Genomic DNA, 21,197 nt, shown 5'->3' on the forward strand with positions numbered 1-21,197 from the left:
TAGCGACGTAGATCAGCAATGGACGGAATTTAAGGATAAACTTGCTAAAACCGTTGGGGACTATGTTCCATTTAGGAGAAAAGGTGTTAGTACCAAAATTTGGCCCATGTGGTTCTCCAGGGAGACTAAAGAAGCTCTTAATTATAAGCAAGCCACTTTTCGTAAGTTTAAAGAAACTGGTCAGAGTGCAGAGAGACTCCAGTATAGTAAGGCAAGGCGAAATTTTAAGTATTTGGTACGGATTCAGAAAAGGGAATTGGAGCAAAGGCTGGCAGATGACATTGATGGGAATCCTAAGAGGTTTTTTGCTTACGCTAATTCTGGGAAAGCTCGAAACAGTCAAATTGGGCCTTTGGTTGATGAGTATGGAAATTTAATCCAAAACGATAGGGATATTGCAAATGTTCTAAATAACTTTTTTTCCAGTGTGTTTAACGATAACTGTATCTCAACAGTTGACACTAACAAGACACAAGCTATTATACAGCTTGAGGATTTTGTATTTTCCAGGGAGGAGGTTTTATTTCATTTGAAAAAGATTAAAGCAACTAAAGCTCCGGGACCAGATAATATTTATCCAAAAATTTTAGTTGAATGTGCAGATGAATTAGTGGATGTTATTTTGATTATTTTCAATGCTTCTTATAACTCGGGGACGGTGCCAGAGGACTGGAAGCTGGCTAACATAACGCCACTCTTCAAGAAGGGGTCTAAAGGTATTGCTGGGAATTATAGACCTGTAAGTTTGACTTCGGTGATTTGTAAGATTTTCGAAACTTTGATCAAAATTAAGATCATGATGTTCTTAGAGACTAATAGTCTGTTGACTAGTTTGCAGTATGGTTTCAGGAAAGGTAAATCCTGTACTACTAATCTATTGCATTTCTACGACAAGGTTACCTCAGCTTTAGATAACAAAAAATGTGTGGATGTTGTTTATATTGATTTTCAAAAAGCTTTTGACAAGGTACCGCATGTTTCTCTTCTCAGCAAGTTAGCTGACATTGGAATAGGAGGAAAAACTTTACTTTGGGTAAGAAATTGGCTTACTGGTAGGAAGCAAAGAGTAGTTGTGAGAGGAAATCACTCTAATTGGAGTGATGTTTTAAGTGGGGTTCCTCAGGGATCAGTTTTAGGGCCTCTTTTGTTTATTATATTTATGAATGACATCAATGAAAATATTTCTGGAAGCATGAATTGTTTTGCTGACGATGTAAAAGTTATGGGGATTGTCGAAAATGAAGAACAAGTAAAACAGCTGCAAGAGGATTTAGATCATATTACTAAGTGGGCAGATAAATGGGGTATGGCAGTTAATGTAGGGAAATGTCAAGTGCTACACTTAGGTCATGGAAATAAGCGTATGAGATATCGTTTACAGGGTTCAGTCATAAATCAGGCAGAAAATGTTATGGATCTGGGTGTCTTTATAAATCAGGACTTCAAGTTTAGTCAACAGTGCAGTATTGCTAGTAACAAAGCCAACAAAATGCTTGGGTTCATCAATAGATCTATTTCAAACAAATCTAAGAAAGTTCTTCTGCCTTTATATAGGAGTTTAGTAAGACCTCATTTGGAGTATGCTGTGCAATTCTGGTCGCCTTATCTGAAGAAAGATATTTTTGTATTGGAAAGGGTTCAAAGAAGGGTAACTAAATTAGTAAGGGGACTCTCAGATTTAGATTATGATACCAGACTTAATAGGCTTAACATGTATAGCCTAGAGCAAAGGAGAGTCAGAGGGGACATGATTCAGTTATTTAAATTTATCAAAATGAAAGATGTAAATGGATTAAATTTTTGCGGGGAAAGCAGGACAAGGGGTCATTGTTTTAAGCTATTTAAATCTCAGGCTAACTTGGAAATCAGGAAAAACTACTACTTTAGCAGGGTCGTGGCAAGGCCGACTAGAGCTGATAAAGGCCCCCTCAGTACGAGAAACCACGTGATGTTACGTCACGAAGAACGTCTGATTCGCCTTTCTTCAACGGTCATTCCTTTCATGGCATATGCTTAGTGTTTTCTCGTTATTTTATTTGTGTACAAACATAATTTAAACCTTATTGACAAAAAATAATAATCTTTCCTTTGTTTTTGTCAAAAAGAAATGCCTGATAAATGCTGTGTAACTGGATGCAAATCAAACTATGATAATTCTAATGAATACTTCTCGGTGTTTCGATTTCCTAAGGAGCCCGAACTTCGTGATATATGGATTCGAAAAATACCGCGAAAAAACTTTGTTCCTTCAGCTAGGAGTGTTGTGTGCGAAAAACATTTCGCAGACGAAGACGTTATTAAGTTTGACGAACTACCTAATAAAGATGGAACTGTAACGAAAATTCGAAGATCAATTCCAAAATTGAAAACTGGCGCTTATCCAAAAATATTCCTGAACTGTCCGAAATATTTAACAGAAAAGCAACTTCCATCAAGAGTAAGCAGAGATGACAAATTGGAGACTATTGACAAAATAACTTTAGATAAATTCATGGCAAGTGAACAGGTAAACAATTTTGCAGATTTTTCTTCTGAAATTTTTCAATAAATTTGTAATTTTGCATGCTTTGAAAATATCGTGTGTCATAAAAGGCAAAACGGAATTTATTTATTTCTCTTTAGCTGGGAACCAATTCCCTTTTCAAACAAATCAATAAAAGTTAGTACCGATCTGACCGTAAGTGTTGTTTTTGAAAACAAACTTGTTGAATATTCGACGTTTAAACACATATTAAAGCAAGAAAAATTGTTACTATGGAGCGAATTAGAAAATCTATTATCTTTTGTGAAAAACTTGTCTGTAAAAAATATTGATCCCATGTCTAATTATGAGAAAGCAATATTTCACTGGGAATCAGCAATAGAAGAATCAAATGACCAAAATAATGATGAAGAAAATTATTGCGCTAGGAAATTTTTATTGGAGCAAATGCGTTTGTGCAATATTAATATTCATGGTAAAAGATATAGTAGCCATTTAATTGTATTTGCATTTTCTGTATATATTGTATCTCCTTCAAGTTATTCAACCATTTATAAAAGCCGGTTGCTATCAATACCGTCAATAAATCACTTAAAAAGACTGATTTCAGCTTTAAGTTTAACTGAAATGTCCACCAATAGCTCTTCCAATCTGAAGTATGTCCAACAAAAATGTAGCAAATTATCCAATAAAGACAAAGTGGTAAATTTAATTCTGGATGAAATTCACGTAAATAGCAAAATAACATATAAAGGGAAAACATTACTAGGCTTCGCTCAAAATTCTCCAAATATAGAAGCTAGTTCAGTGCAAAGTTTTATGATAACTTCAATATTTTCAAATTTTAAGGAAATTATTGCATTAGTCCCAGTAAGTAGAATGACTGCTGACGATTTGCATTCCTTAACCCTTCAAGCTCTAAAGCTCCTTCATGAAGCAGGGTTTTCGGTGTTATGTCTCATATCTGACAATAATCGAGTCAACAGAAATATGTTTAAAAAGCTCTCAAACGGCGATGACTCAACGGGAAAAATTAAAAATCCAGTAAATCCCTCTGACGACTTATTTTTATTGTTTGATACTGTACATTTGCTGAAATCGATCAGAAATAATTGGATAAACCAAGCTGATGTTGAAAAAACATTTCTTTGCCCTGATTTTGAAGATTTTAATGTAATTACACCTGTTCACTTTAATTTGCTTAGACTGATGTTTAAGACTGAAAAAGATTCAATAATAAAATATGCTTACAAACTAAATTATAAGTCTCTGTACCCTTCAAACTTAGAAAGGCAAAATGTAAATTTAGCATGCAAAATTTTTGACGAAAGCAATATTGCAGCCTTACAAAGATATGGCGAGACAGATAGCAGATTTTTTAACTGGAAACATACTGCAAAATTTATTGAAATCATTAAATCTTGGTGGGATATTATGAATGTCAGCCATCCTCGAAAAGGAATTTTTCAAAGAAATGCTAATAGTCATCCATTTAAATGTGTCAATGACAACAGATTGTTACTGTTGGAAAATATTGTTAAATGGTTAAATAACTGGAGAAATATCAAACAAAAACCAAGAAACGGATGTTTATCGGAAGAAACATTCTTCGCCTTAATTCAAACAACAGAAACCATGATTTTAGTAATTAAATGTTTATTGTCTAATGGAGCTCAATATGTCTTAACTACAAAATTTCAATCAGATAAATTAGAATCCAGATTTGGTATTTACCGCCAAATGAGTGGCGCAAATTATCACATTAGTGTGCAGCAAATTTTAGAATCTGAAAGGAAATTAAGATTAAAATCAATTCTCCAGTTGCATTCAAACAAATATGGAAATATTCCATTGAAAACATTAATTAATGACATTTGTTCATCCACTGATGTCCATGTTGATCCCTCAGCTGAAGTTGACATAACAGAGTTTCAATTGATTGTAGATGATATTGATCTAGATTCTATAAAGTCTACTGACATTGAAATTTTGACCTATATAGGTGGATATTGTGTCCACAAACTTCAGATAGTTTGCCCAACATGCCAATCATTTTTTGCCTCAGAAAAATGCCTAGAGACGGATAAAACCGAAAACTCATTAAATCAAAAATATACCAACATCATAAGCAGAGGTGGTTTGAAATATCCCTCCAAAAATACCATGCTTGTTCTGTCAGTGACATATTTGATCGTTCAAAAATTAGTAAGTGAAGAGTATGAACAAATGTTCATAACAAGCCATATTCCACAGCACACACTACTAGTGCTATTGATTAGTTCGTTTCTAGTTGACTCAAAACTGTTTTCACCAAATGATGCTTGTGATGAATGTCACAAACCATTTTATTCTGGTCTGAAAAAGACCATTGAAATGTTTTCAAACGTTTGTTTAAACAATTACACGAGGTGTCGCATCGACAAACGTTTGTGCACTTCCGAAGAAAGAAAGTTAAAGAAATTCAAGAAATGACCGACTTTTCTGGTGAGTGCATAATTCTTTTATCGTATTACGTAATATCTAAATAAATTTAAGTCTTAAATTTCGTAATCTTAGAAAACTTTTTAAAAATGCATCTCTTAGTTTCCTATGTACATAACTGAATGTCTGTGTATATGTATGGAGATAGAGATAGCTGAACAGATGGAATGATATAGTTACTTATATCCCATTCACCTGCATTATTCTATGCTATTTATTTAAAATGTCAATCACATTGGTAATTTAAAATATGGTACGAGCAGTGTGTTCGTACTTATTGTTTAAAAATGATAAAAACATTTCGAAAAATTGCACATTTGCTTGCAAAAAAAAATCTGAAACGATGTATATTCATGTGCATGTTTGTGCGTGTATTTAAATGCATTTATACATGTGCGTTTACATATATCCACACTTGTGCGTATTGTATTTGTATGGGGAACACAGAGCGAGAGTCAAATCAGAGGTGAAAAAGCTAAACACTCTCAGACGATTTTCGTGACGTCATTTCGAACTGAGGTGGCCTTTTCCCCCTCTAGTCGGCCTTGGTCGTGGGCACTTGGAATAGCTTACCGGAAGAGGCGGTAATGAGCAAGGGAGTGGATAGCTTTAAGAGGGCCATTGATCTTCATTGGGGACTAATTAATTGACCAGGACCAGCCTAGCTGGGCCCAGAGCCTGTTGCTGGTCGTCACATTTGTATTTGTATTTGTATATTTGTATTCATTCATAGAAATAGAATTCCCTGCGCAATGTCTGTAATGTCAATGAGGTTATTTCCATCAGTCAAAAGTATCATTTTTAGTCACTGAAATTGATGGAATAGGAAAAAAAAAAAAAAAAAAACATGGGGGCGAGAAAAAACTTTAATTTTCCCCAACGCTTGATTTTTAATTAATTTTTTAAACTGTCCAATTTTCAAAATAAAGCATGGTCTTTATGATGCCACAAATGATGCACTTTGGCGCATCTGTCTGCTGCGTTATGATAATCAAGAAGCGAATTGAATATTGCGCTCTACGCTTGCTATCAAACATATCGTTACCAACACATGTGAGTAAAGAAGCGAATTAAGTATTGTGCTCTGTGAATGGCATTTCATCATTTGTGACGTAATCGGCAGAAACGTAAACAATGAAAGCACACCGATTAAGATATTTTTTTAAATATTAAACTTTGTCATATTATTTAAAAAATGGTCAGATCCTATTTTTTTAAACTTGCACTTTCAGAAAAAATACTTTTAAAATTTTAGAAACGACTCAGACGGCTAGTGTGTCAAAAAAGTGGGGGGAGGGGGTCGAAAGAAATGTGGAGATTAGGGGGCGGCACCCCGAAAAATGGTTTTTTCACTTTTTTCGTATATGTTATTTAATTTTCACAATACTGATTAAGTGACCTCTTAAAAATGGAATGTGGCCTAGGGAAATCGGGACGGATGACCACTGTAGGTTCCCCTATTCCTATTAAAAGTTGAATTCTTACGAAATAACACGAAAAGTCCATTTATTTGAAATTTTCAGTTTTCTTATTTTTGAACTAAATCAATCTATCTCCCAAACATCATTTTTCAATTAAACTTTAATTTTTAACTCTGAAAAGTGAAGGGGTAAGACTGCCATACTTTTGGAAGTGAAGGGGCAGTTGCCCCCCTGTACGAGCCGTCTATGCATACTTGCGATATTTCAGTTCAGATACTTTCTGTGCCAATCTCCCTGCCCATGTCAAAAATGTGACGCACTACTATATTTCTAGATAAAAGTATTGTACTGAATTTACCGTATTTTTCTATTTATAAATAAGTACACATTATTCCTTAAATTTTCATGGTTTTCTTCGGGTATGAGTAGGGTTTTAAGGAAGTTCCGAAAACGGCAATATTTTCCTTACTAATATTATAAATGCGAAAGTGACTTTGTGGGTTTGTTTCTTTATTTGTTTGCTAACTTTTCACGCCTTAACTACTCAACCGATCATCATGAAATTTTGTATACACGTTGTCAGGGTTGCCGGTGTTAGAGTAAGAACTTTTTTTTGTTTAGACTAATCTAATCGGGACTTTTAGATTTGCCGTTACCGTTGTTGAAGAATGGCTGATGCTGATATGGATTTTGAGGGACTGACGTCGTTATTCTAATGGAGATTTTTAGACAATTTATTCAAAAGGTCAATCTATGCAGGTTCGACGGATGATTGCGCTCGACCATTTTTAAATTTTTTGAAACTGATATCCCGAAAAGCTGCTTATGAAAGATCTTAAAAACCACTTTTATTTTTTCTCTAAACTAAACCTTTGATTTTTTTAGAAGTCATCAAAAATGGGTTTTGTAGTCAAAAATGGGACTTTTAGATCTTTGCATTTTGGCCAAAATCTGTTTGAATTACATTTATGGCAGTTAATTTTACGCTTTGATGTTAAAGTGCATAAGATGATAGTTTTACATGTTGAGTGACGTGGCTGTAACTTAATAATTAAAATAATGGCAACAGGTTAAAGCTCAAGGTCAAATGTAAAAATTTTACTCATTTCAAAGGGGGATAACTCGCGAAGGGGAAGGAAACACAAAATGAAATATGGCAAAAACTAATCACGTTAATAAGAATATGTAACTGTTACTGCGTGTTTGTTTACCCTTTATAGAATACAGCTCCTCAAAAATCGGAAAAATGACAAAAATGACATTTTTAAACCCCTGTAAACCAAAAAAGGATGGTATTAAAAATAAATTGTTTTGGCGTTTTCTTTTGATAGTCTTTTTAGTAACACACTATTCTTCATACCTATTGCTAGTGGACAATAGGTATGAAGAATATAGGACAATAAGTTTACTGTGATAATATTTGAATAGGGTTGCATAAAGCAGTGATTAGATGTTGTATTGGGAATTTTATTTGCAGAGTCAAACTTTTCTTGCAGAATTTTTTCAGCTAGTTTAATATACTGAGTGTTCACAAGAATACATGCAATGTTTAGTAGCAAAAATGCAGAATGTATGCATTTCTGTAGGAATTAAAATGTGACTTCTAGTAGTTCTTCGCAAGCTATAGTCTTAGTATCAATTATTTTTACGATTCCTCTGATACCGTTACATTGTCCCATTACCATGTGATAGTGCATAGAAATGCCATTCAGCTCTAAAGTTGACATCCGTTTCGTGATTACATAAATTAACAAAGTTCTTTCTATTTTTGCAGTGTATTTAAGTAAAATATTTCAATATGCCACATATTGTGTCACCACCAGGCTATAGTATTACTATGTGAGTTCATTTTCTTAAAAGTACACTCAAGCAAGAAATGAAAAACGCACTTTTTTAAATTTAAATTTTGTATGTCTAATGTTTTTGCATATGTTAAAGGCAAGTTACATAAGTTAATGAACAGAGAGTATGTTTGTATGTTTTGAAAATTTGTGTGTGTAGATTATCAGTATAGTTTATAAATTAATTATTTAAGCTGTCAATCAAGTATGTGAACAACTCATTCATGTCCAAATATTTATATAGTTATCAAATTAAAATAATTATTTTTATACTTACAATATGTTTTTTCAGTATAATATATTATATAGAGAACTATAGACGTAATTTAAGAAAGTGCAATGAAGTTCTCACACTTTTATTTCTGTTTTAGTGCGTAGATTAACTAGCAAAATTACTCAATTTCGAAGACCTGTATTTTTTTTACGAACCAAATACACAAAACAATATATATAACATGTATAGAAATTAAATTTAATATTCAATTGGCCAAGAAAATTTATTTTTAATTCCATCCCCTTTTGGTTTACAGGGGTATAAAAAGGTCATTTTTGTCATTTTTCCGATTTTTGAGGAGCTGTAATCTATAAAGGGTAAACAAACACACAGCAACAGTAACATATTCTTATTGTCGTGGCTCCTGTGATTAGTTTTTGCCTTATTTAATTTTATGTTTCCGCCCCCTTCGCGAGTCCGCCCCCCCCCCCCTTGAAATGAGTAAAATTTTTACATTTGACCTTGAACTTTAACCTGTTGCCATTATATATAGAAAAAAGGCGTGTGGGGCTTCTTATCAGTTGTCTTAAATTTCTTCCACTTGTTATCCAAAAATGTAAATAGGCAGCCCCACACGCTTTTTTTTATTACAGTAAAATTATGTGTTTGGTCAATTATTTTATATATTTGTCATCCAAAGATTATTTTTAACTTTTCAGTTCATTTTGCTACTCAGCGTGTTTTTTTAGTTTTTTAAACTATTATTTTATTTTTTTTTTAAAAAATACTCCCTAATAATTATGCTGCGTTTTCTTCAGAGATGGTTTTCTTGCAGAAATTTTATTTGAAAGTAAAACATTCTGCGGTGTTTTTCTTTTCGGCAGGCAGTACAAAAATGCAGTTTTCTTTTTAAGATGTTGCGTATCTGACACCAAATTTGCTAACTTTTTCCTCGCATGGAAGTCCCCGCAGATTCTTCCAGTTTAACAATAATGTTGGCATCACTACTCATGCAGAACATTGAAAATTGTTGTTAAAGAAATGAGGTATTTTGCTCGACTTTAAAAAAAAAATTAAAAAAAAAAAAAAAAAAAACTCCCAGTTCGTCTAGAAGTCCTAACAACCTCTCAAAAACGTTTAATTTGAGAATCTAAACAGCGTATTTCGGCGTGGAGTTTGATTTGTGTTGACTCTTTATGTCTTCATAAACCTTTCTGAATCGTCTTGACTGGAGACGAAAAGACGACAAAATTAGCTACTTTTAAAGATTCATCAAATCAATTGGCATTTTCTTTGCTGTGATGGCATGGTGATGCAAAACACAATGATGACTACTACTACAATACCAGCACATTTTAAATTCTTAATATTTTCTTTTTATTTTTTTTTTCTCAAATTACTGTGCAAAATAAAAGTTTTAATGGAATAACCAACTCGTGCGAATGTGAACCTTCGGCGGAATCGACTTTGGAAATCGCTGATCTATAGCACCTTTTTTCAGCCATGAGCCATGATTACGTTCGTGAGATCTTTCAGCTGCACATTTTGTCTCATATCATGACTTTTGAGAGACAATTTAAACCAAACAATACTTAACAGCATACAGCAAGGATGGCACAAGACTCTTTCCCCAATAACGGCACGCATTTTGATTCATGCATGTTCCATAGATGAGACGGACTATATTTTTTGACCTTAGTGTAGAAATCACCAGTCAGGGATTAATTTTTGTGGGAGCTTTCATGGGAGCAAACTTCTTCTTTTTAGTTTTGCGTGATGTCTTAAAATGAATTCAGGCTATTTAGGTGATAAAGAAAGTCTGAACACCCCTCGCTCATTTTGCCACAAACTAAATCCTGATCTGAGTCTATACTATCAGATGCCCTGGGATTTGGCTAAAACAAAACGTGCCTATGTAGTTAGTATCTCCGTTTTTTTTTGAAAAGGAAACATGTGACGTGTGGTGTGGGGCATCTAAGGGGTACTTGACGGTGCAGGTGGAAACTGAAAAAGAGCGTAGAGAACAGCGTTTTCTAAATGATTATTCACTTGTCATCAAAGAAAATTTTATGGTAAGAAAGAAAACATTGGAATATGTTCTTCCTTTTACCTGTGCCTAAAACTGAATAGCCGTTGACGAAAGATTAAAAATAACAATAGTTTTTGATCTTGAGAAAAACGTTATTTTGCAAAGGGTTTAAAGCCCGATTTACAACATATTTTAAGTTCATGTGAACCACAAAATAGTATTGTTTAATCAAATTACTATTATGTAAAAAGTTATAAAAATGGAATCTTACTTGAAATCCATATCTTACTGCTGACATTTGGGCATGTGCAGAATGGTAACTATCCGACATGGACATCCCTGACGATCGTCCTCCTGATTCAGGACCCCAGGTCCCATGACTGGGTGTCCCAGCCAGTTGCCCTTGATGCAGTGCCATCATAGGGCGGGAACCGGGAAGAAACATGGAACTAGGATGCAGATATCCTTCTTGTGGATAGTGGAGTGAGTGGGACATGTTCTGGAACATGGTTGTTCCTGGAACTCGCTCGCAAGGCACAGAATCCAGCGTCATCCACGAACGTTTGCTTGAATCTCAAGCCTGAAATTCGTTCCGTTTTATATTGGGAATGATAGTCTAGGGTTGAAAAAGATGTATTCTTTCCTCCTGTGGAATGCAGCAATTTGTCTTTGAAAGAGGTAATAATTCCTCCCGAATCCACTCTTAATGTGAAATATAAGTAGAAAGCAATTGACAATAAGCTCTTTTTTCCAAAAGGATAAATTGTGTTTCACAATTTGCCAAATTTGTGCTTCACGTAACAAATATTTGCTGCTAATTACACTACATCGTATATAATCCAACTTCAGAAGCATCAAGCTGTAGTATCCTAGTCGGACTATATTCAAATATTCAATACATTGCAAATTCTCTTCCCGATTAAACTTGGCATTACGTATTTTGTTATAACATTGATCTAAGTTGTTGATAGCAAATTTGATGATAAATTTATTTCAGATTTGATACTTCCATCCTATCACATGCGTGATAAAATAGTTAACTTGAAAATATATCTTTCGAAACACATGTCGCTGAACATAACAGGTAAAAAAATCTACATCAAAATTCGATTTGAATTTTTTGCACAAAATATCTCATTGCAGCCACATTCTTCGGAATACTAACGCACTGTTGGAACAAAGCGGCCACATCCAGGGAGAATTCATTGAAGGTGCTCTTTAATTACGCGGTCTGTTCATCAGTGTCGCCACCTTCCGAACAGTAACCGTCAAAATTGAAGACAATTTATTTTCCCAAAAAGGATTATACAGAGATTTATTTACAATAACCGTCCTCAATCCCCTTACATTGTTACGCCGATAAGGCTTCCAGTGTTGGATCGCCTGCATCTAAATCTTTGTTTGGTCATGGACCGCTGGGCGAATGATCAACGATTCGCCGGTACCACTTGAGGGCTCTATTCTGGTCACGTGCTCCGTGTCACGCATGGAAAACGAAAGATGCCGCTGTGGCTACTAAAGGAAGACGTCTTCACAAGGTTCTGGCGCCCCGGAAAAACTGCTAAACCTGAAAGAGACGATGAAGGTCCTCATTAAAATATTTGATAAGCAATAAATTATTGTATACATTGATAAATATATAATGAATTGTTATCAGAATCGCGTTGATTGGATTTCATAGTTTTCAATTGTCAGCTGGTTTGCTAAGAATTAAAGCTCTAAGTTTTTACAGTTTGAGGTAAACTTAAAACTAAAAACAAAACATTTTAGCTCACCCACACACAAATACATAACATATTTGATATATACATAATATATTATGGTCTAAGTAATAACTATATTTTATTTGCAATAACTTTCCATGTAACCAGCTGTTTGGGTTGTTGTTAATAACAGAATTAGTTATTTTAACGGTATCATAATCATACACATAAAACCAGTGTTTAGTAATCGAAAAAAAAATACATAACGCATATTTATTACATACATTGTTAAGAGTCATGTTGATCCAATAGTATGACAATAGAATAGATACAGCTGGCTGCAGCACAGTTATTTTATTTTTTAATGCATAAGTCGTTCTCCAACTGGCGTAAAAATTATCTAAATGGTACAGCTCTGAGAGAAAACTGCACTCAATGAGTTCAAGCATAGCACATGAAAAGTACTGGAAACGTAAACGCTTTGGAATATTCTAAATGCGCAATGTTGCTAATCATTGAACACTTAAGTTAGCTCTGCCGCCATTTTTAGAAGCTCATTAATAAATAACTAAAAATAGCTATAAAAACAAGAGCGATGTTTACGCTTGCACAGGTATGAATCAGGAAATGCTAATTCAAATCTTAAGGTTATCAAAATAATTAACATAGGGTATTAGATCGAAGCTTCCCAATTTACATATCTTACGGAATCAGCTTAATGTCAGTAAGATTTAAATTCTCGAAACTATGACCCATAGTGTGCGTCGCGAACATTCGACCATATGACCGGAAGTAGTAACTTTTAGCTAAAAATACTTTGAAATATATTTCGGGAATCAGCGATAGGTAGATTCCAAAACTGAATTAGTGCAGGATTTTGGAACACAATAGTACTGGACTGTGGGATACATTAACACTGAATACAAAAATAAATTACTTTTAAGTTGCACAAATCTGCGAATTTTTTAATTTTATTTCCTTATCAAGCCATTAAACGCATTTTTTTTTATTAATTATTTTTTTCTTTCTTTAAATTTTAGCATTCAGTAAAGCAAGGCTCATCAGTTCGTGACGAATCTGAAAACGAAACCACTGTCAGTACGCTAGGCCGTATTTAAAATCTGCTTTAAAAATACGTTATAATTTGAATTCTATATGCAACATGGAAATTCCAAACACATCCTATCAGACGCAGAAAAAAACTCTTTATTTTGGTACTAAATTTTTAAATATGTTTTCACTGCAAAAATAGCGAAAAACCTTTTAGAGGTTTTTAATTAATATCTTCGTTAAATATTGTCATCCGGAGACGCAACCCAGCTAAGAACACTCTCAATCAACTCCCCACAGTGGCACAGACAGATACACAGACACGTCAATTTAAAAACCCCCTTCCTTTGTGTATCGGGGGTTAAAAACTAGAGAGCGGCAGATTCTACCAATTGACTTTTGTTTTCATTTAGGGTTTTACACAGTCCTTAAAAATCAATTGTATTAATGGTAATTGGTATCTGCTAACTTCATAGTCTATTGCTAAAATTTTAAAATCGAACTCTCATGATGCACTGCGTTAAATATTTTTGTATTTTTTGACACGGCTTGCAGTGACATTTAGATCAGATAAAGCAATTAAGTTAGCAGTTGCAGAGATCATTTGAGTACCATGTCATGCCATGTCAAATTTCTTCGTCTACAAGTTCGCCGAAGAAAACCAGAGACCGGCAGATTCGACCAATTGACTTTCGTTTTCACTGGGGTCTTACGCAGTCCTTAAAAATCAATTCTGCTAATGGTTTCTGCTTACTTCATTGTCCATTACTAAGCTTTTGAAATCGAACGATCACGATGTTCGGCATTAAATTTTTTTGCGTTATTTCCCACGTGCCGCCGTAGCATCGCGCCCTGAGAAACTGGACTGGGCCGGAAACGCTCGTAAAAGTTTTCTCGTCATTAATCTGAGACGTGCAAGTGTGTTTGAGAAACGATCAACGCGAAGGAAGATTAATGACGAAGACGGCCAAGGAATGGACAATGAGCTTTTCGTCGAGCCCGACTCAGAGGTAGACGGGAAACGAACGATTTTAAATTTCCGAACTATGCCCATAAATTCTGGGAAATAAGTTTGATTAAATAAGTGGTTAAGAAACCAGTTCAATCTCAGTATGTGCGGCATTCTGGCTTCCGTTTTTTGTTTTTGTCATTTTTATTTATGTACTTTAGTTGTACCCGCACGGCTGTGCTCGTGCTATGAGCTTAAAAAGAAAAGCTCTTTAACCTTATGTAAATTTCCTTTCACAATCTGAAATCAAAAAAGAAAAAAAAAAGATTATGTTTCGTTTGTTAAATTGTGCACTGAACATTTTACTCTAAACTCCAAGAACATTCCATTAAATAATAAAAAAACAAATCCTATTGCAATGACGTCAACTTCCAGTCCAAACTCCATCTTTCAAAGAAAAAAAGCGTCTAATTTAAGTACTCTTTAAAATCATTCAAATCCATCGTAGCTAAGCGTCTAAGGTTAAACAATAAGATTTTTTTCTTATCGTACTTGCAACTGCCCAGTCCGAAATTAATTCCTAATAAAAAAAAAAACAAAGAAATACAAATATCACGAAATTTAGATTTATCGTTTAAAAATATTAATAAATAAAATAAAATAAAATAGATAAAAATAAAAACTGTATTTATGCATGCAAAAAAAGGAAACGATAATATTTAATTCCAGTAAATGGATTTCATTGGTCACTCAGCGAAGGATCAGAATCGAGTGGAAATCCCCCTACCCAAAGAAAAAATTTTTTTGAAATACTTTGTACAATTAAAACTTTTTGCTTCCCCTAAAGCAAAAAGAATATACAGTGGCTCTCAAGAGTGTTCGTACACTTTGAAATTTTTTAGTAAAACCAAAATAACGCGAAACTGAATTCGAATATGAAGTCCAATATTTTTTCTCAACATTCCTATGTCATTCTAAATAAAACCCTGTAGTTTTTTCAAAATATTGAAGGATCTTCTTTTTTGAAATGGGTCAAAAAACGAAGAGACAGAGTAATAATACGCCACAAAAGTCATCGTACACTCAAATATTTTCGAATAAATTCATAATTAAAATTATCATATATCGTTTTTTTAATTATTTTTGCATTGTATTGACCCTTAAGAGTCATTTGGCTTTACTTTTTTGTTTATTTATTCCTTAATATTGTGCTTATTACTTTAAAATGGCTGATATTCGTAAAAAAAAACACTAACACCATTCGGAATTTGAATTTTTTCCTCACAGTGGAGGTCAATTGTTTTGAAATGTCTCTAAATTAGTTAATTTATTCCATTCTATAGTAAAGTGCTTGATAAAATTCTTTAAAGAAAAGAATCCGACCGTAAACAAGGCAAAAAAAGATCAACCGGCAAAGTTGAAAAAGCATGATCGGAGATTTGCAGTTAAAAAAATTATGAAAAATACACATTTGAGTGTTGTAACAGTTTCTGCAGAATTTAATGAAAAAACTTACATTTAATTTTCACCTAAAATTGTTCGCCAAGTTCTCTGATTAACTGGATTAAATGGGACATCTTCCCGCAGAATTTTTCTTGGCCACGCGATCACGCGAAAAACAGAAAGCTTGCGCTTTTCATCGCAAAATCAATGATAAATAAGTTCAAAACGTTTTGAAATTACGTCTTACAGATAAAACTGAATTCAACATTTTTGGTTAAATTGTTGTTTAATTGTAAATAGAAGAAAAAATTAGGACCTTAATCTAAAGAACTTAGTTGGATCAGTTTATCAGGACGGTGAAGGGGTTCTTGTGCGAGGGTGCATATCAGTATCAGGACTTGGCAGTTTGGAATTCTTTCATGAAATAATAAATCATGCTGTTCATTTAAATATTTTAAAAACCAATTTCAAACAATTTTAGCCAAAAATTTGGTTATCAGAAACAACTTTGTTTTTTATCAAGATAACGATAAGAAGCACACAGCTTTCAACGTTTGCGTCTAGTGCCTCAAAAATTGTCCTAAAGTTCAGAAAATACCTCTTCAATCTCCAGATTTGAATTTAATGTAACATATTTAGAGATATCTGGAGGCTAGATTACGAAAATACGGCTTTGAAACGAAAATAGAGCTAGAAACAGTAACACTCGAAGTGTGGTTGAACACTTAACTCAGAAATTACGCAAAAAAAGGAAGAAAAAAGAATGAAATCTATTTCCAGACGTTTAAAAAGTGTTGTTGATACTGCATGATATTCTACTAAATAATTACTTAATAAAAAGTTAGATTATTCAATAAATAAATAGACATTTTTTAAAGTGTACGAAGACTTTTGTAAGATAAAATTTCCGGCACTTTTTGGTTTTTGATTTTTAAAAAATTAAGTTAAAAAATATTTTAATAAAATTTTCGTGTAGTTTTGTTGAAAATTGATCATAGATCTTATAATTAAATAATATACCGAAATAATTATTCCAACCAATGGATAGGGTCCTATTTCATCGAAAGTCGTAGGTGTACGAACATTTTTGGGAGCCACTGTAGATGAAACATGTGGAATAGTTACAATTTAAAAACAAATCCCCCGCTCTCAAAAAAAAAAAAAAAAAAAAAAACTACCCGCGTCTTCACCTGGCTTTGAAAGGTCTGCCTACTTTAATGTTCAACTCTCAGGCATTAATAAAAGAGGAGAAATTTTGGGTAAAATTTCTCTTCACAATAATGATAACCGCTCCAAAAAAAAAAAAAAACTCATAGTAGTAAGGATATTAGGTCCCCAAAAACTGTCCGTCGAATAATGACACTAGTCCCTAAAAGATTGAGGACAACAGTTCTAAAATAAAGTTTGCGCCGCCTTTAAAAATCCCTAATCCCTATCATTTAAAATGTATACTTCTAGTAGGAATTGCTTTTTACCCTTGCAGCATAGCACTAGTGAAGGTCTTCTCGAGTTGAGAGTAATTATTTGCAAGTATCTCAAGATTATTAACTACCCTGCAAAGCTAGAAGAGCGGGTCTCACTTTTGTCTTCAAAGATTTCTTCTTCGCCTAAGTATCTTTATCGAGATTTACAATACTAAGTTAATACTAAGAAAATATGCAGGTTACTAAGCTAATACTAGGAAAATATGCAGGTTTCATTGTGAGAGGGGCACTGTAATTTTACCAGGACCTGGGCACAGGGTATCATCTCGGCTTGATCGGCCCCTGCTTAGGACGCCCGATCAAGCTAAGGTGACAGTATGATATTATTTCATTAAAATTTATTTTATATATCAATCAAAAGCTGAAATTTTAAAAACTGGTACACATCTAATGGTCTTCACCATTGGTTTCTCTCATTTTCGGGTAATAATTCAGTTTAAAATAATTGAACTATTCTTGGTAAAATATGTTTAGATAACACTCATGAGAGCCGTGTTTAGAGGTAAGGGCAAAGAGTGATAAACAGGGGGAAATCGCGTAAAAGGCCCGAGGCTCCAGAGGGTTTAAACTGATTTAATAGTAAAATAGATTTGATAGAAATTGATTAAAAGAGATTTAAAAAAAATAGATTTTGCCTTAAAAACACTTAATAAACATTTTTAATTGTGTGGCTATATAAAAAAAAAATTTCTTCTTAAAATCAAAATATTAAATATCGGATACGGATTCGGAACATCTATCTTTTGCTCTGTTTGTAGGAGCATAGAGACACAAGCAAAATAGTTTTTAAAAAAAATTAAAAGTTTTTTAAATAATTGATACGAACAATCAAATATTTGTGCTGAAGATCATGTAACCTAGTAACCTATTTTATTTATAGAGACGGCAATTCTGTATAGAGGGTGGTTTGCAAAAAAATTCATTTGTTCATCGATGTTTCGAATTTTGAGTTGTGCAGCTCTTAAAGTTTGCAAAATGATGTCGCCGGAAGTTTGAGAAACATGCAACATGTTCTTTAGCAAAGTAATTATTGCTCAAAGTAGTGACGATTCCAGAGACGGGGGAGAGGGGGGGGGGGGGGTCATGCGGGCAATGGCTCCCTTCCGAGAGTCGAGTAAGATTTTCAAATATGAGAGCTAGGTTTTGATTATTTGAAATTCTATATACAGTGAAGCATCTTTTATACGTTTTTGAAGGGACTGTATGAAAAAAGCGTACAAATGAAAAAACGTATGATAGGTATAGCTTAATATGTATTAGACTCTGCGGAGATCAATTTAAAAAACGTATAATTGATAAAAACATATAAAAGAGAAACGTATTAACGGTGCTTCACTGTATCAACAAAATTATCAGTTTTTGCATAGGAGCAATTTTAAGATTTTTTCGTCTCATCCTATCTGAAAATAAAATTCAGACAAAAAGTTTATTTTTACTTTATATTCTGTCAAAACTAATGTTTCGTTCAACAAAGCACCATAATATAAATACAGAGGTTCGGTGTGTTAACGAGAAAAGCGCAACACAAGTAGAGGAATGTGGGGCAAAGTGAAATGGTTAAGATAACTGAGTTTTTTCAAAATGAACAAATCGGAAATTTGTTTCGGAAAAAACAATACATAAAGAAAGAACATTGTGTTTTATATTAAAACTTGCATTGAAACGGTATTTTTAATTTTTGCTAGTAAATTTGAGTCTTCAAAAAAAAAAAAAAAAAATGGAAAGTTTTCATTTTTCATTTTTTTTTCACGGGGCAAAGGGAAAAATAAAATATTTTTCTAATGAAATATTTTCTATTCGATTATAAAACATATTTTTGATTAAAAGAATCAGTAAATAAAAGGTCTAATGAATAAATGAAAAGATAAGGAAGCATAAACGAATAACTAAATGATTAAATCAATTAATATATGAAGAAAAATAAATGAGCGAGTAAAATAGTGAATGAATAAATAAATAACTGAATTACTAAATGAAGAAATGGAAATGAATCAGTTAATAAATGAAAACGCAAGTGATTTATATTAAATGATTTAGTGAGTAAATGGAACAAATTATTTCGCTTTGCTCCATCCATTTGGCCCCGCATGTACTTGACTAATTGTACAATTTATTTAAAATACAAATAAGCTTAATATTAACTGCATTAATACTGCATTGAATATAAGGAGGCTTCAATTAATATTTAAAATGTTAATAATAAGAACTTTACCATTTTATAATGACAAAAATAATTTTTGACTTACAACAAAATATTAATCATTTTTTTAAAATTGCCTGTATTACAAAATGCTTTAATCTTAGGCGGCATTTTTTCCTGATGGAAATAAGCTACATATGGCACTATATAGTTAAAATAATCCCAGATAGGTAGAACTAAAAGCAGGGGTAAATATTTCACCATTTCACTTTGCCCCATTTTCCCCTACTATTTTATTTTCTTTGTTTCTATAAGCAAACTCTGAAACCTCAATGTCTAACTTTTTTTACTTTTTAAACACTGCGATTTTTTTCAGAGAAAATTTAATTCTTTGGTGTCCGAACTCAAGTAACACTAAAAATGTATTAAGAATTCGCTTTGCATGGTTAAAAATCAAACGAATGTGAGAGTACCTGGGAATCATTATCATGTTTCCAATTTCACCAAAGCAGACCCGTAGCCAGTGGAGTGACATTATAGGGCAATGTCGTAGTTTTTGGTGACTAATGTCTTACTATTAAAATTACTGGTAAAACGAGCTGATGGGTGCATCACATGACTTCCTTTTACTCCAATTTAATGTCATTTCCCATTGCTGGCAATTTTAATGTGATTCAACAGTTTACTCTCTAAATATCACCAACGGTGGCCAAATTGAAGCCAGATTTAAAAAAAAAGTCGCCAAATTTGGCGACCAAAAGACTGGCGATATATTGCCAAGTGTCCGCTAAATTATAACACCACTTGAGTTTACATCAAAATTAACAATAATTTCCCCCGAAAAAGGGGCAAAAGACACCTTTAGAAACACCCGAATACAACCAAAAGAAGAGGTGCACAACTAGAACTCACTAGGAGTCTACGTACCAAATTTCAACTTTCTAGGACTTACCGTTCTTGAATTATACGAGATACATCCACACATACGCACATACATACGTACATACAGACGTCACGAGAAAATTCGTTGTAATTAACTCGGGAATCGTCATTATGGATATTTCGCGTGTCTATACGTTCTTAGGCACTTATCCACGTGTGTCGAGTCGAAAAAAAAAACTCAATATTCATTCGGGGGTGAGTAAAATGGAAATTAAGGTCGGTTTTTGAGTGAAATTTTTTTCGCGAATACAATACTTCCTTTCTTGTAAAAGGAAGTAAAAAGGGAAATTTCCGGTGGAAATTCCTCAATGTCCTCTCTCAGTAACGTCAACAAATATCTTCTAAAATTGCGACTTAGGAACTTTCAATTTCTGAAATTTTTCAGAGGAAAAACGTCATCAAAGATGACCCACTATCCCACTTTTAGGATCTTCCAATTTCAGAAAAATTGCTGTGGAAAACTTCCAAACCTCCTCTCTCAAAGGATTGTCTTCAGACATTAGACATAGCGTTGTAAAAACATTTTATTTTCCTCTTACATGATAAACGAAGATTGATGAAACACTCGTATTTTAATATTGATTTTCAAATAGCGCTACTGAAGTACATTGCAACGGGCAACTATTACTATAGTCTCGGAGTTATATCACTGGAGAACAAACTTTTAAGAAACTTGAACTCCGATGAAGTTAAAAATCATTTCGTAAGGACGGTTGCTTTGAAATAAATTCACCATTGTAAATGTGCATAGTTTTAATGTTGAAAATTTGGTTTTGTGTGTGAATTTCTGTGCTGCATTTTTACTTCCTTTTTTGTATTCGCGAAAAAAATTTCACGCAAAAATCGACCTTAATTTCCATTTTGCTCACTCCCGAATGAATGTTGACTTTTTTTTTCAACTCGACCACACGTGGATAAGTGCCTAAGAACGTACAGACACGCGAAATATAAATTTTGACGATTCCCGAGTTAGTTACAACGAATTTTCTCGTGACGTCTGGATGTACGTATGTATGTA

General features: G+C 33.4%; 1 protein-coding gene across 1 annotated transcript in view; it reads right to left on the reverse strand.

Moving 5' to 3' along the window:
* The window catches only part of LOC129217232 (transcription factor GATA-4-like), a 111,628-nt gene extending 100,759 nt beyond the window's left edge, over window positions 1-10,869 (reverse strand). The window contains exon 1 of the mRNA XM_054851506.1: window positions 10,740-10,869. Coding sequence (XP_054707481.1) covers window positions 10,740-10,750 — 11 coding nt within the window. The 5' untranslated portion in view covers window positions 10,751-10,869. The remainder of the gene's footprint in view (window positions 1-10,739) is intronic.
* Between the last annotated feature and the right edge of the window lie 10,328 nt (window positions 10,870-21,197).

The sequence above is a fragment of the Uloborus diversus genome, chromosome 2, assembly GCF_026930045.1.
Source record: "Uloborus diversus isolate 005 chromosome 2, Udiv.v.3.1, whole genome shotgun sequence".
Lineage (NCBI taxonomy): Eukaryota > Metazoa > Arthropoda > Arachnida > Araneae > Uloboridae > Uloborus > Uloborus diversus.